General features: G+C 39.8%; 1 protein-coding gene and 1 pseudogene across 1 annotated transcript; one reads left to right on the forward strand and one right to left on the reverse strand.

The window, feature by feature from the left end:
• Window positions 1–10,516, forward strand: LOC134800306 (uncharacterized). The gene is made up of 5 exons (XM_063772807.1): window positions 1–79; window positions 3,846–4,030; window positions 4,959–5,150; window positions 8,664–8,843; window positions 10,200–10,516. Exons 1-5 carry the CDS (start codon window positions 1–3, stop codon window positions 10,425–10,427), a joined length of 864 nt encoding a protein of 287 aa, XP_063628877.1. The 3' UTR covers window positions 10,428–10,516.
• On the reverse strand, window positions 5,917–7,214 carry LOC134799844 (venom serine carboxypeptidase-like; annotated as a pseudogene).
• Window positions 10,517–17,116: the final 6,600 nt, after the last annotated feature.

A 17,116-nucleotide genomic window follows, 5' to 3' on the forward strand; every position in this document is an offset into this window, starting at 1 on the left:
ATGGTGTTCTGTTATAAAATAATAACAGAGTCGTCAGACTCCCCGCGACGCTCGCCGAGGAAGAAGAAAACAACCACTTGTAAGTTACTTACATACAAACATACATACATTACAAGTTCTAGTAGCGAATCGTCCATATATCTAACTCTATTCCTATGTACCTACCGCGGCTTGCCTACTGATAATTTTGACGAAAACAGTCACCAGCAATAATATATTACACATCAACGAAGGCCGCAAAAATATCTGATACGATCTTATTTGTAGAGCCATAAGACCCCGTCACATATTTTTGCGGCCTTCGAAGAGTAACATATTATTGCAGGTGACGTACCACTATTTTACTAATAGGCTCCTTAGAATCAATGTCAGCTAACTTTGTACCGATATGAGCAGAACAGAGGGAGTGTCATTATCATTATACAAACGTTAGCCTGGTCCGAGGTAGTTTGGTCCGACTCTATCAGAACATCTAGTGTAAATTTCGTTCGTTGGCGTGACGTGACGTACTCGTTTGCGTTTAGTCGTTTAGTCTCATTGTGTATGGGATTTTGAACAGCGCGCCAAGCGGGACTTTCTGGAAACTCCAAATCCCATACAAAATCACACTTAACGCAAACGCGAACAGTACGTCACGCTATCGAATGAAATTTACACTAGGGTGTTAATACTTAATAGTTAATCATACGTAACCACGGCAAATTCTCCGGAAACCGAATGCATTAATTCTCAGCAATAACTTTATGTCACCATGTTAGGTAATTTACATATGTCGCAACACTCGAGTATTGCGGGGTTGTGTGGCGCCCTCATTACGCAGTGCACAGTCTACGGATAGAACGAATTCAAAAACGACTTCTGAACCACTTAGCATACTCTACAGGTAACAGCAGGAGAATTAAAGGTTATGCTGCTCGTCTTAAATATTTTAAAATTAAATCATTAGAAAATAGAAGAAATCTTTTAGATTTAACATTTTTATCAAAAATTTTAAGTGGTTCCATAAACTGCCCTGAGTTATTGTCAAAATTTAAATTTAGAGTACCTTTTAGATATCCTCGAAACCCTATTAACCTTTTATCCCTACCTTTCCGAAGGACTGTCCTTGGATCTAATTCCCCCATCCCAAGACTATGTAAGTTGCATAACAACCATAACAAAATTGATATGTTTTGCACTCCTTTAAACAAGCTTAAACGTCAGCTTCACAGCATAGTATTTAAGTAATTAGTTAGTAATTAAATTTCGCTTGGTAATACATTTTAATTTGCATGCAGTGTTTACCTCAATTTTATTGTACACTAAGCTCTTAGTTATTAAGCATTTAATAAACTTTATGTATGCGTCAGTGTAACAGTTACTGGTAAACCAATAAAATAAAATAAAATAAAATAAAAATAAAACATGCACATGTTAATTGTACTCACTACCGGCAAAGACATGTGAATAATAGAGACACAATTTCCCTACAAAATAGCTTTCCTTACTAATTACTGTCGCGAGTAAAGAGCCAGTGAACTGTGCTAGTACCAAAATACGGTTAATTTTTGTTTGTTTTCTTATGCAATTAGTGAGTTTTAGTGGTCACCTGACAATATGCAAACGTTGGGTCATAGGGGGCAAAACATAATGACAGGTAGGAATGGTAGGATATGGTATTGCATGGAGTTTCTATATGGATAAACAGAATTGTCGTTGCTTTTCCCATAATATCTATATACTAGTGATCGTTGGAAGTTTTGTTTGTTAAAATACGTACCAATAATTTTATTGAAAGTATGGAAATGAAAGAAAATAATAGCTCCATTTGCTTCTTCTTCATTTTACAAAGGAATTTTAAACTTAGTGCTCAAAACCTAGCGATCAGTTGAAATATTATTTGTGTTTGTCATCGCCTCCAAAATAATGTTTCCAACATTATATATTTACATATTATAATTTATACTTACGAACAAAACTTATAAAAGCATCGATAACTGAGTTTACCAATGTTGAAACTCCCTTCCGGTCATTAAATTTTGCTCCCTAAAATCCGATGTCTGCTCATATGATTGCAAACATCCAGTCTCTATTATTTTTGGTCTGCTGTTGGCAACTGACCGGGTGTCATAATACGCTCATAATAAAGTCACAAGACAATTAGGTAACCAGTTTTCACACCAATAAGGATCACGCTCTCCTTTTGAATACGGAATCAGATGAGATACACAATCTCCTGTTGTTTGTAAAACTTGTATTTTGCCTTTTTTCTAAAAAAATCACAAAAATTATCGTGGTTGTGTCAAATTAGTGCGGTCTCTCGTATTCCCTATATTACTGTATGGTGCTGAGACATGGACAGTGAAGGAGCGAGAGAGACAAAGAATCGACGCACTCGAAATGTGGTGTTGGAGACGAATGCTGCGAGTATCTTGGACACAACACCGTACAAACGTCTCCATACTTGAAGAACTTAAGGTGAAAGAGAGGCTCTCAGCTACGGTCAGAGCGCGTATCCTCAGATACTTCGGACATGTGACGCGACGTGGAGAGCAGGCCATGGAGAGACTTGTTGTCCAGGGACGGGTCAATGGCTGTAGGTCAAGAGGACGTTCCCCAATGCGTTGGACGGATCAGATAAAAGCCCTTACCAACACCCCACTTAACACATGTGCCAGAGAAGCATCTGCCAGGGAGAACTGGCGTAGAATCGTTCGTCGTTCAACGTGACCACGACTGCTCTGTCAAGAGTAATTCGACGGAGAAGAAGAAGTCAAATTATATAACATATAACTCGATATTTATTATTAAGTTAGATATTTTAGTAAATTAGCTCTCGTATGTACCTATTTTTTTATTTTGTTTTTGCCGGCATGAATGCAGCAGCGGCAGCGCCTGATGACATTCAATTAGCAAAGTGCTTGAAATAACGTTTGTGTCTCAATATTCAATAATATTCATGGAATTCATTTAAAACCGTGCATTTAACCTAACATTAACATAACATAACATTAACTCTATAGTGTAACTCTATAGGTATAATTACATACTACGGCGACGAGGGTACTTAACTACTATCCTACTACATACTATCTAGTCATGTTATAGTGGCTTAACATAAACAGCCAAAACAACAAACGGACGGACGGGACATTTTTGGCGGTTTCATGCATTTTGGACAATTATTATATAACAGCCTTTGGTTGTGAAAAATGGTTGGTCCTGTAGTAGAGTGTAAAGGAACCTTAACAGACTAGTCTGACAACACCGCATCTAGCCCCGCTCTCTTCCACTATTGACAGCTACGAGGATAGGATCTATTCTTTATAACTGAAATGTTAATTAAATATAAAGTGCTTATATTATAATAAATGATACCACCATTGAAGACAACAAAGATTGTTTTATTAAAGAACATTACAGGTCCCATAATAAAAATCCTTCACTATGATTTAGACGGACACTTATCGTGTGACTTAATCTATCATTTTAACTTATGTATTTGTATGAAAGGGATAAAGGATAAATTAACTAATTGAAGCTTGTAAAATTAAACAGGGCGGATAAAAAATAACTGCATTCCCATTGCCAGTGAGGTTTTGGGATTATACTGAGCAACTTTTACTATGGGACCAACCCAGAAATCATGAAAAATATTTTGGTAGTTACTTACATACATTTTGGCTGGTCATATGGGAGGGTAAATTTTTTTTTTCTCTATTTCGAGGTTGTTCCCGTAGTAAAAGTTGCTCAGTATAATCCCAAAACCTCCTTGGCAACAGGAATGCTGTTATTTTCTAGCCACCGTGTATATTTGGGGGTAAACTATCTATTAATTATAATTATGTATAAAATCTTCATTTCAGGTCGCACTAATAAGATATCCGAAATCCTCGGCCTCGACACCAGCACGGACTTGGGCTCCGTCCCTGAACGGGAATGGCGTCTCCTGGCTGCCCTCGCTAAGAAGAGGAAAGATGAAGATGATAGAGAGAGACTGGCCGACCAGTTCCATAGGATGTGGCTGCAGGAGAAAGAGGGACGGGAGACGGTGAGTGGTGGTTGAGAATACTATGTCATATTTCTTTATGCCTTTCAATAATATTCCTAGATTCTAATAAATAATTAGTTGCCAAGCGGACTCCTGGCTCCCATGAGCCGTGGCAAAATGCCGGGATAACGCGAGGAAGATGATGATTCTAATAAGAGCCTAGACTCCTGTCTAGGCTCTTAAGGACTTAAAAGCAAAACTGAACTTACACTTAACCTTACCTTACCCGTATTTAAAATTTAAATTGTAGGTAAGTACTTGAAATTAGTCTACCTATTTATCGCTTTTTCGCCTCTATTCGGGCATTTGCCAAAATCTAAACATTTCTTTGTGTTACATCAAAATTAGGAAGAAAAGAAAGAAAGAAAATACGTTTATTTAAGGCCACAACATAGTACATAAAAAAGAAAGGCATAAAAAAACAATTGGACGCTAAAATATTATCCCCACTCAGCATAAAGTAATGCAATGCCGCCAATGCCGCGGCAATCCGTGGCGCTGGTTTTCTGTGGGGACCAATGGCGAGAATGGTTACAGTGAATTTAGAGTTATTTGCTTCACCGCTCACAAATATCCAGGGAATTTTAAAATAAACCTGGTCTTTCATGTTTCGAGGAGTTAGTGGCCTAACCCAATATCGTCGACGAAACAAAAGCCCACAGACTTCCCTGGTTCGATCACCTACTCAGAATGGGAGGATCGGGCTGTCAAGAGGGCGTTCTTGGGACGACCGACTGGTAGCCGTCCGGTGGGTCGGCCCAGGTATCGCTGGGAAGACAGTGTGACAGCGGATCTGCTTCAGCTTCGCGTCAGTAACTGGCAGGAAGTTGCGCAGGATCGGGACAAGTGGCACGCTCTCGTTTCGGAGGCCAAGATTATCTTTGGATAGCTGAGACAAAATAGTTTAGTTTTTTTCTTCATGTTTCAGATGGAAGCCCAAACCTCCCTGCAATACAAGCGTTTCATCAACCGCAAGCGGGAAGATGAGCGCGTATGGCACGAACATCGCCGGATGTTGAAGAATCTCGAGCAGCATATGCATAAAGACCAGCTGATGAACGCCATCAGATGGAAGGAGAGGAAGGCTGAGGAGCTGTTGGCTTGGAAGGAAGATAAAAAGGTAATCTTTTAACCGTTTTCCAGGCATAGTACGATTTATCGACCACACTTCTCTAGAATTTCAATTTTAGCATTCCGATTTAAGATTCAAATTAGATTACACTTTCGGGAAATTTGACTTGTCTTCAAATGAATCATCAAAGCTGGATTAATTGGAATATATTTAGATTTTTCGGGAAAACCTTGTAGATTGGTGCGGCCTGGAAAAGGGTTAAGAAGAGATCGCTCTTAAGCGGTATAAGACCGCCTGTTGTTACCTCTATTGTCTTTGTTTATGTTACTGTACATTTATTGTAAACTACGAGTATATGAGGTGTGCAATAAAGAGTATAATACCTATTGTATTGTAATCTTTTAAGGTAGAAGAAAGGTTGACGACACTTGCTTAGATGAACGTGTATAGACGTTGAAATTCCAGCAGCCTATCAAGTCTTAGCGAGACTCCGAAAACTTTGATGTATAAGTCTGGTTTGCGACTTCGCGTGAATCTCCATCGTTTGCTCGTTACCAATAGAAGCTTTTTGGAAAGAACGTGAAAAAGAAAGTTTATCGTGATTGAATCCAATGTTAATAAATGAGAAGATCTTTGATGTTGAAGAGCCAGGAGCAGTATCCACGAAAACGAAACTACAAGTTCCTAGTATAAAGTAATCGTTCGGAGTAAGGTTTAAGGAAGCCACATGGTTGGAGAGAGGAAAGAAATGTGAACTTAGATCTAACTAGATTCATTTATTTATGTGATAAGTTACTACAACGTCAGACAGATATCTTAAAAGCTAACGGTAGCTACACTGGGCAGATTTCTTTCTTATCGAAACCCTTCCCACGAGTGAGTCTAGTGATCAAGTCCCAGGCACGTTTGGGCTGGTCTGCAGGCACGTAGTGTGTAGCTTTCAGCACGTAAACATCCTTCAGAAGACGCGCGCTCCTCACACATCCTGCCAACTCACCATCTACCTTCCATGAGTACCGCTTTGCTGACTTGTATTCGTCTTCACCCGTAAAATTAAAGTGATTTCTTAAAAAATTCCAGCGTATGACACTATATGATCGTCTTCTCCGCCGTAAAGGGTCACCGGATAGTGGTCTAGTAATTCCGACAACCAGGGCGCCATAGACCGTGGTATATCTTTACTCAAATATTGAAACACTGTATTATTAAACTCGTGATATGATAATGTTCCAACATGGATAGCCTTCCGAACTTCGATTTTATTTAACACAGCAACATATTTATCATGATCTTCTTGTAGCGGATCACATTTCTCTAATTTCATAGAGTTTCGTCTGTCTTCTGATTCTAATCTGAAATGATTCTGACTGTCAGGATTTATATAAGCACCGCCAATAATGAGCCCTTTAAGGTTTATTTTACTCTTCGCATTGGAGTTCTTTTTGTGGATCGTGTGAGCAAAAGCCGGGACGTACTTTCCTGCGTAAGATTCGCCAGTGATGAAGAAATCGTTTTTCTGCAGCTCCGGGAAGAGTTGGAAGAACTGAGTGATGGTGGAATAGAGTTGTTCGCCGACTTGCGTCTCGTCTGTGCAGTATCCGTTAGTGGCGTTTGTGAAGCTGAATCCCGCGCCCACGGGGTTGTCGATGTAGATCACGTGGTGGTTCAGAGCCCAATGGTAATGTCTAGGCACAAATTTACCATTTTGTTCGACCATGGGGCCGTTTTCGCAGAATAAGCCGAACAGCGAAGATGCCCCCGGGCCGCCCTGAAGCCATACGAGTACAGGCGCCTGATCCTTGTCTGGAAACATGCTAGGGAAGTACCAGAAGAACTGGTTGGAGTCGTAAGCCTTATTGACGGTGAAGAATCCCGTGTAGCTCTCGATTGGTAAACTGTCGTTGAGGTTTACTCTAGCCAGATGCCTGGCTTTCTTGATGTCGCCTTTCTCGATTAATGGTGTCAAAAACAGGGGCTCACCGGGATCATCGCTCCTGACTTTCCGGGCCCAGAGATTATGCTGGGCATGGCCATATGACAATATGGCTTGCCACGATAGTAGGATTAATAGTAAGCTCGACATTATGACGATAAGACTGAATATTGAAATCGAAAGAACTGCTTGCGTTTATATTTAAAAAGCGTCGTCATTAAATGTGCATAGTCTAAATACCTACACACACATGTCAGTAATAAAGCGGCAAAATATTTCAGTTAGGGGCTGTCCATAAATTACGTCATCATTTTTTGACGATTTTTTGACCCCCCCCCCCCCCCCCCCCCCCTAAAATCATCCAAAAATCATGCTTCGAATGACCCCATTTCCTCCTACGTCATGCTACCATCATCCGATGTCCAGACATTCCCCCCCTAATTTGACATGACGTAATTTATGAATACCCCTTATTGAAGATAGAACTTCCTTAGGTACCCACCGATCGATCGGTTCTGACGTCTGTCTAATGGCTCCTCTACACTATCGGCGGTGATAGACGATGACTGGCGTGGACGAAGTGTAGAGGGCATACTCGGCACTCCCCGCCAGTCATCGTCTATCATCGCCTGCGTTTTTGGGCACACATCCAAGGGGATCGCCGGGTGGTTACTACTCCAGGCGATAGTGTGGATGCTTGCACGATGAACTTGCCGATGATAGACGATGATACTATCAACTATCATCGCCGATAGTGTAGAAAAGGCATAATATTGATGCTAATGGATGATTACTTCTGCATGAAACAGCATTTCTAGAGAAAACCGTGGTCAGCAAAAAGTAGTAGAAAACTAAAGACTAGTCACTTATAGGAAAGAGAAAAGAGTGAATATCGATACTTTGGTGTGATTTGGTCATGTAAAGTTGTGGCACTGACGTCCTCATACCGAATAATGTCGTCAGTAGATAACTCAACGACAATGTAGCAATAAAAGTAGTAAGTATAAACCAAATAATTTGAAGTATTTATTTTTATTACTGACATGAGTAGCTGTTAACATTTTTTTTTTTTTTTTATTGGAAAAAGGTAAACATTTGACCACAATCTCACCTGATGGTAAGTGCCGATGCAGTCTAGGATGGAACATGCTTACCTAAAAGATGTCTATTCACTCTCGATTTAAAGAGTTTATTTAACCCTTTGAACGCAAGCCTATCGTGCGCGGCACTCCACCATAAACCTTGTCAGAATACATGAAGGTTGATCTTGTAGCCAGTGTAGCCGTGTGCGACAGTTGATATCTTTGGCAGTCAAAGAGTTCTTCTTCTTCTTCAACCTAGCGTTTTCCCGGCCTTGCGCCAGGGTCCGCTTTCCTGCTCAGTCTTCTCCACTTTGCCCGGTCTTCGGCATCCTCAGGTGTGAGATTGTTCTCTTCCATGTCCGCTGTCCCGACGTCCAGCCAGCGCTTCTTAGGCCTAATACCGCGGCCGCGTGATCTACGGCCTTGGACAGTGAGATTGAGGCATCTAAAAGAGTTAATGCCTAAGAAATATCTGTAATAATAGTGATACTCGTATTATAATTCTGAACACGTGTATTGTACTAATTTTATTCTTTCTTTCTACAGGCATCAGATCTAGTCAACAGGGTTATAGAAGACGAAATGCGTGCATTTCTCGCAGCAGAGAGACGCTCACGCCAAGAGTCAGCCGATGAGTGGAGAAGACTGGTCGAAGTGGAGGAGACTAAGAGGAGAGCTGATGATGCGGATAAGAGAAGGAACGAGATTCTTCGAGACTCGTCTAGGGTAAGAGAAATTGGTATTGGATTGTACATTTTCCTTGAACAGGCATCGGAACTAGTCAACAGGGTAGGTACCCTGGAGCTTCGTCTACTAGTAGGTACTAGTAGACGAAGCTCGCAGAATTCATTGCAGCAGAGAGACGGTCACGCCAAAACACAATTGTTTTGTTTCTCTGAGGAAGTATAGAAAGCTTGCGTGAACTTTTTATAGGTATAGGAGTAGTGAATGCAATCCCGCACCAATATTGGCGATTCGAGATCACGCACGAAAAATCTGAATCGAGATATGGTGTTTCGAGATCTTGACCGTCACACTTTCGAGATCGAGATTAATCTCGACGAGATCGAGATTTGACGAAGATTTGAAGAAGATCAACAAATTAATCAACATATAAAATAAAAAACTACTTTTATAAAAAAAAAAATATGTATGTTGCTCTAATTTGCATGTAATTATGAAAAAGTGGTATTAATTATTTTTAATTATACAAAATTGTAAGCAGAGGCAACTACATGCTCAGTTGATATTTTTGAAAAGCAGTGAGCAACTTACAAAAAAATGTAGGGTAAGCGAGCATAAATCATAAGTTCGTCCGATTTTTCCGCACAGAGCGCTCTGTGCTTTTATCGTCAGCTAAAGCCGGCCGCATATAATAGCACTGCCTGAACAACATGAACATAATGTCAAAAAGATTACTCAAAACAAAGTTATTCACACGGATCAATCTTTCAATCTCGTTCGAGATCTCGAAACTATTAATCAAGATCTCGACCGAGATTGCTAAAATCGAGATTTCCTGTCAACGAGATTGAATCTCGAAAATTTGTGCGAGATCTCTAGATTGCATTCCCTATATAGGAGGAATCTCATAAGTCCCCTTCTTATTTTATTGACGCAAACTGTGAGCGTTCAGCAAATTTTTCCGATGTAAGAGCCACAGTAATGTAGGCCACAAGACAGACCCTTTCAAGGCGCAAGGCAGCGTATAAAAAAAAACCATTTATACCATCGCCCACACTGTGAACTGTACATCGGTGGACCTTATGCCTTTTGAAAGAAGGTCCACCGATGTACAGTTTAGGAGTGTTGCTGTTTGTACCTAACGTAAGTTCTATAGGCTTCGATGCTTATTGGTGTGAATTTAAGTCTTCAATTTAAGCCACGAGGTTGCTGACCCTCCTTCTTCGACTAGCAGTTCCTATTTTGGAGTTTATAGGGTAGGTTGCACCAAACTTTGTCACCGTTAAAGCGTTCGCTATTTTTTATATGCGAAATTTCATACTTTACTGTTGTTTGACGTAAATCAGTCTCTTAAATGTGGTTGGTGCAACTGGGCCTTAATCTTATTTTATTTTCCAGCGTATAGCGATAAACAGTGCCCTTAACACCTGGGAGACCTCATTAACTCGCGAAGAGTTAGCCGCGTCGGACGCGGGCCGGCGCGCGCAGTACGCGCGGCTGGCGACGCTGGCGGCCGCGCGCGGGGAGCGGGTGACGCGCGCGCGGGACTTGAAGCGGCGGCGCGCCCGGGCTGTCGCCGCGCGCTGCGAGCTGTGGAGGGACGCGGTGAGGCGGGGGAGCTATTAGGCGACCGACAGAAATGCGGTCTTACGGAACACAACCGCCGCCAGTATACACCCACTTGCCAGAATTTCATTTGCCATAATAGTCAACAGCCATTAAGTATATTGTTTCCCATAATTACATATGCAATACAGTGGAACCTGGATAATTGCAATCTCAAGGGACCGGCCATTTTTTGTCAATTAACCAGGTTTTTCATTTAAGCAGGTCGTGTCAATTAACGAGGTTCAAAAAATCGTTGTGTCAATTATAGAGGTTTTCATTAATAGAGGTTGCGTTCTGACAAATTTCTTTTATGGAGGTGCAAATAACCATTGAAAGTAGATTTACACGCTTACGTTCTGGGTTTCTGGTCTATATATAGCTTCTGTTTATACTTGCACTTTTACACTACATTAATTACTACTTTATTTTCTTATCATTTGGGTTTAAAAAATTCTCTTCTATAATTCAACAATATCGGGTAAACAAAGAGTATGTCACATCATTTTTATGGTAAACAAACAATTCGGGCAAATGAAATTCGGGCATATGAGTATTATTTTATATAATTTTCGGACAAACAATAGACAACCACCGCCGCCGCTCCAACCGCCGAATGGCATTATAAAGTCTGTCAAGCTATTTCCGTCAGTAGAAAAGAGCGGCAAATTTAAAAATGTACTTACTGACATTATCATTGTCAAGCTTGGCATGGAGTCACGCGCGGCAATACAAGTCATGCTAGGCGGTTTACGCGGCATATGACAACATCATTCTTGCGTGGCGCTGTTGTATCGTCATTGTATCTAGGGGCGGGATGGGTGGCGTGAGGGGAGGCTCGATTGTAGATTTCATTTGGGTACGGGAACGGCCTTAAACAATAAATGTGCCTCAGTGTCCACTTGACACTTCTAAATTCCCTTGGACGCTCGACGTAACGCTGCACGCGCATGCGCCGCCAGGCCGCCACACACCACTCGAAAAACACCCGTACAGATGTAGCACATAATTGTTTTCCATCGTATTTTCACGGAAACGTACGAACGTGTCTTGCTATATCAGTCAGTCGCGGTACAATAAGTACTGACGTTGACCGAAGTAGCATGACAAATACGAACATTTCCGAAAAAATACGAAGGATAACAATTATGTACTATATCTGTACTTAATTAATGTAATTTTCGTCGGTTTGTGATTAAGAAGGATGTAAAAAATAGTGTATAGTTAACCATGAGTAATGTATATTGTTTAGAGAAATTGTGTGTAAATGTACCTGTACTGTGTGTATTGATACATAGAAATATCCAGACACTAAAATCCATGTTATTAGAAAAACATTTTATTGTTTTGTCACTAGCATAAGTAAAAAAAACATTAAATAAACGTTAAATGCAATGACTATTTTTCTTATTATAAAATTGAGATAAGATTGTGAATAATAGAGTTGAACTACGATAAGTCTGCATTGATTTTGATAGCACACGCAGTGCAAGTGTTATTTTAAACGTCAAACTTCTATGAAATTATGACGTATAAATAACACTTGCACTAATCGAAATTAAACTGTCGTGAGACATATTTTCAAATATTTAGAACATAACAGTTACCTCACTTGTATTTTAGTCAAAGTCCTGGCGGGTTATTCCCACTAGTTACCACCAAGTTGTTACCAGTGGTAACTACTGGAATTTTTTTTTCCCACCTTTTACCACTGGTAACTACTGGGAATAAAAATTCCCAGTAGTTACCACCAACTCGGTTTAGTGGTAACTACTGGGAATTTTTATTCCCAGTAGTTACCACCAAAATTTTGTTAGAGTTAAATACTAATAAAAACACTATAAATAGTGTAGTATAAATATATAGAGTAATTTAATAAATAACTATAAGTCGATTAGTGTTTTAGTAAACTCCCTTAAAAGTGACCAAAAATATTGAAACAGTTTAACCGGTACTAGTACAAAAACTATGATATATGTACTTAAGGATAAATTTAATAATCCATTTAGTTGATTTTTCAAGTGATTTTATTAGGTAATTCAAAATAACTCTATTTATACTACGCACACAATGCACTGAGTGCAGCATCTGCGTTTGCTATCAAAATCGTTGCAGACTTGTCTTGGTCTAACCCTAGCTACAATAATTTCTTGATAAAACACAACAGTAACAGTTCTTGATGATACTTAGCAATATAGTTTTGTTGACATCTTTCTCTCTATACAGGGTAATTTTTGGACCGTTAGCCAAATTGTGCGAGGCTCGGAGTAAATATATATGGAGCGGCCATTAACAGGCGTTCCCCTCTGCAAAAAGATCGCGGCCGCCGGTCAAGGAGGTTATATAAAACTAGTTGCCACACGTCATACGCCATTCAGCAAACGTCAGTCTAAGCGGAATGATAGGAGCCGAAAATGCCGAATTGCAGCGTTTTCTCGTGCAAAATGAGATCGGAAACGTCTAGTCTACAAAAAGAACACGTTTTTTATCATATGTAAGTACTATTACATCTAAATATTATCAAATAGTGCATTAACTTTGCAAATAACTAAAAAACATTGTCAATCTGACAGTGATACCAGTGATATGATATTAGATCTAATTTAGGGTAATTCTAAAGAAGACTTTCTAAATATTAATTCGGTACGAGTAGAATTTCTAATAGGAAATATTATGCGAAACTCTGCGTAGGGGGCGCGACTACCACAATCCATCACAATCTGGGGGTCCGCCGCGGAACAAGAAAATTTAAATTTCGTTATCTAACCTCTCTATCACTATTGCATATTTGAGCGATAAAGAGAAAAGAGAAAATTTACTAGCTAGCTTAGTGCTACACTCTGGCGGCAGAACACTGCAGTAATATGCCCTATTTGCGTTGCTTTTTGTTATGTGTGACGTTCCATGGAAAAAGGTACCTTATGGCGGCCGGCGCTTACGTCGCATGGCGCCGCAATAATATTGGAGCGGCGTTAATAATAGCGTAAGCGCCAACCCCCATAAGGTACCTTTACCCGTGGGACGTCACATATAATTTATGTAACACATTATATTTATACTAGATGAAAACCCGGCTTCGCTCGGGTAAAATAAATAATAGTAATAGGTAATACTCATTTTGAATTAAGTAATTATTTACTTTTAGACTTCATACCTTCATCAAGGCGGTTACAAACCTATCTCATCTCAGAAAACTTTAAATCCGTAACATACAATCATAACTCGAAAAATTTACTATTCCGATAATTATATCTAAAAACAAATATGTAATTAAAAAAACCTAATCCGCTTTTCTGGTAGCATTCGGTTCTGTAAGGATCACAGTTCTAACCTGACCCACTTTTCTGGTCGCAGATCGGTTCTGTGAAGGCCGCATTTATAACCTAGCCCACTTTCCAATCTCAAAAGAGGGAACCCTTTTGTACCTACCCTTCATGGCACTAAAGTATAAGTATGGAAATTATCACTACTATTTCATTCTTTAATATTAATGCCTATCCGTTAATATTAAATTCGTTTACAAAAAAAAAACTGAATAAGTGCGAGTCGGACTCACCCATCAAGAACGGAACACTTTTTAATATTTGTTGTTATAGCGGCAACAGAAATACATCATGTGTGAAAATTTCAACTGTCTAGCCATCACGGTTCATGAGATACAGCCTGGTGACAGAGGGACAGTGGAGTAAACTGAAATAAAGGTTCCGTCACACCGGCGCGATTTCAGAGCCGGGCCTGAGCGTTTTATATGAAAAAGCGGCGCGCCCCGCTCACGCGCCGCACGCGAAACGCGCCTGTGTGACGGAGCCTGAAATGTCAAACCGGGCAAGTGCTCGCGCACGAAGGGTTCCATACTTTTAGTATTTGTTGTTATAGCGGTAACAGAAATACATCATCTGTGAAAATTTCAACTGCCTAGGCCTATCACGGTTCATGAGATACAGCCTGGTGACAGACAGACAGACAGACAGACAGACGGACAATGAAGTAAAACTGAAATAAATGTCATATACCTACTAAGAAAAACCGGCCAAGTGCGAGTCGGAATCGCTAATAGGTTCCCGTTTTTTAGTTACCCTTCAGGTACGGAACCCTAGTATGAGTGTAATAGATTTGTAACCGGTCAGCAATGTGAGTCCCTTGGAGAAGCAGAGGTCTAGTCTAAACCCCCACTTACCATCGGCATTAACAGCCTTGTATTCTTGTTTGCCACCAACATGTCATATTAAAACATATTAATAAAAATTTACTCGGTCAACAATGTGAGTCCCTTGGAGAATCAGAGGTCTAGTCTAAACTCCCACTTACCATCGGCATTAACAGCCTTGTATGAGTTGTATGCTTGTTTGCCACCAACATGCCATGTTAAAACATATTAATAAAAATTTACTCGGTCAGCAATGTGAGTCCCTTGGAGAAGCAGAGGTCTAGTCTAAACTCCCACTTACCATCGGCATTAACAGCCTTGTATGCTTGTTTGCCACCAACATGTCATATTAAAACATATTAATAAAAATTTACTCGGTCAGCAATGTGAGTCCCTTGGAGAAGCAGAGGTCTAGTCTAAACTCCCACTTACCATTGGCATTAACAGCCTTGTATGCTTGTTTGCCACCAACATGTCATATTAAAACATATTAATAAAAATTTACTCGGTCAGCAATGTGAGTCCCTTGGAGAAGCAGAGGTCTAGTCTAAACTCCCACTTACCATTGGCATTAACAGCCTTGTATGCTTGTTTGCCACCAACATGTCATATTAAAACATATTAATAAAAATTAACTCGGTCAGCAATGTGAGTCCCTTGGAGAAGTAGAGGTCTAGTCTAAACTCCCACTTACCATCGGCATTAACAGCCTTGTATGCTTGTTTGCCACCAACATGTCATATTAAAACATATTAATAAAAATTTACTCATTTCATCAGTCATATCCAGCCTAGCATTGCATTGGCCCCGCTTAAATATTTCTTTAATTTGTTTTTAGTATTTGTTGTTATAGCGGCAACAGAAATACATCATTTGTGAAAATTGAAACTGTCTAGTTAATCTAGTTATCACGGTTCATGAGATCTTGAGATACAGCCTGGTGACAGACAGACGGACAGCAGAGTCTTAATATTTAATAGGGTCCCGTTTTTACCCTATGGGTACGCAACCCTAAAAAGTGACCAAGGCCTCCAGTGCCCTAGGCTGGAATCAAAGCAGCGTCCTCTGCTATTGCAGCAGGTGCCTGTGCCATTCTGCCACCGGGCCACCCACGGCGGCATAGGTCGAATTTTTCCAAGGATACTTATGCACTACTTACTGAAGGTTTATGGAGCCTCGCCATCCCTAAGCCTAAATTAAATATTTTCTGAAAATAATTTGTTTTGATCTAATAACATATTGGAGTCCTCGTAATAGGGGTCCCGTTTTTACCCTTTGGCTACAGAACCCTAAAAATCAACCTTGTTTTGGTACTATGTACTATGCTTCACTATGACTCTGAAATTTTAGCAGGAATTAATATGTTTTTTGTTGTCACCTGTCAAATTAGAATAGAATAGAATAGAATAGCCTTTATTGACCAAAAAATTAAATTTCAGCACATATTACATTTAAATAAATTCACATTTCATTTATATCAATTAGTTTCAATATTTTTTCCTTAATAACTTTATTAAATAATTTTTATGTCATTGCTTTTTAATAATTATTTCAGTCTGCCTTCTTGGCATAGGCCTCCCCCAGCTCTCTCCACAGCTCTCTATCCCTTGCCGTCCCTATCCAATTAGGTCCCGCATGCTTCTTTATGTCATCCGACCACCTCATTATTGGTCTCCCTTCTCTCCTTTTTCCATCTCTAGGATACCATTCCGCTTCCTCTCTATCCCACTTATCTTTACCTTCCCTTGCCATATGTCCAGCCCAACCTGTTGCAGTCAAAAGTGTGAACTGGCCAAAGAACTTTTAACCGACAAAAACAGGCAAAACTGCTTTGACTGAGCATGTTGGTCAAAAGTAGTTTTACCTGAAAATCATACCTATTTCTGGCAGCAGTTTCGTTTTTAGGGCGTAGCAAAAAAAAAATAACCCTAACCTACCTATCTCTGGGAACAGTTTAGTTTTTTGGGCGTAGCAAAAAAATAACCCTAACCTACCTATCTCTGCGAGTACTTTTGACTGATAGTAACAGTCACAACACAATTACTATTAACCAATGATTTTCAGGTATAACTACTTTTGACCAACATGCTCAGTCAAAAGCAGTTTTGCCTGTTTTTGTCGGTTAAAAGTTCTTTTGACCAGTTCACACTTTTGACTGCGACATATATACTATCTATATATCTTATTATATTTAATCTTATATTCAACTTACATTGACTCCGGAGATAACTTATTAGCTTTATGCAGTTGACTTTCCAATTCACCGATACACCTCAAATTTGATTCATAGTCTAAAGCACAGTTATTAAATATGTCCACAATACACTGTAGCTTTTTGCACTGTTTCACACTGGCAATGTACTTAATTAGAGTGTGTTACAGTCAGCTGGCACTTAACTCAAAGTTTCTTTGAACAACGTCATTTTCATCTCGCTCACTTATTAGTTTATCACAGCTGCTTCAAGGTTGCTTTCACTTGCATTTCCAGGTAGCTAGTAGTGCCTTGACATGTAAGAATATTTGGAATCATTCTGAAATATTAAAATACAACTGAGAGACCGAT

This window comes from Cydia splendana, chromosome 19 (genome assembly GCF_910591565.1).
Source record: "Cydia splendana chromosome 19, ilCydSple1.2, whole genome shotgun sequence".
NCBI classification, from domain to species: domain Eukaryota; kingdom Metazoa; phylum Arthropoda; class Insecta; order Lepidoptera; family Tortricidae; genus Cydia; species Cydia splendana.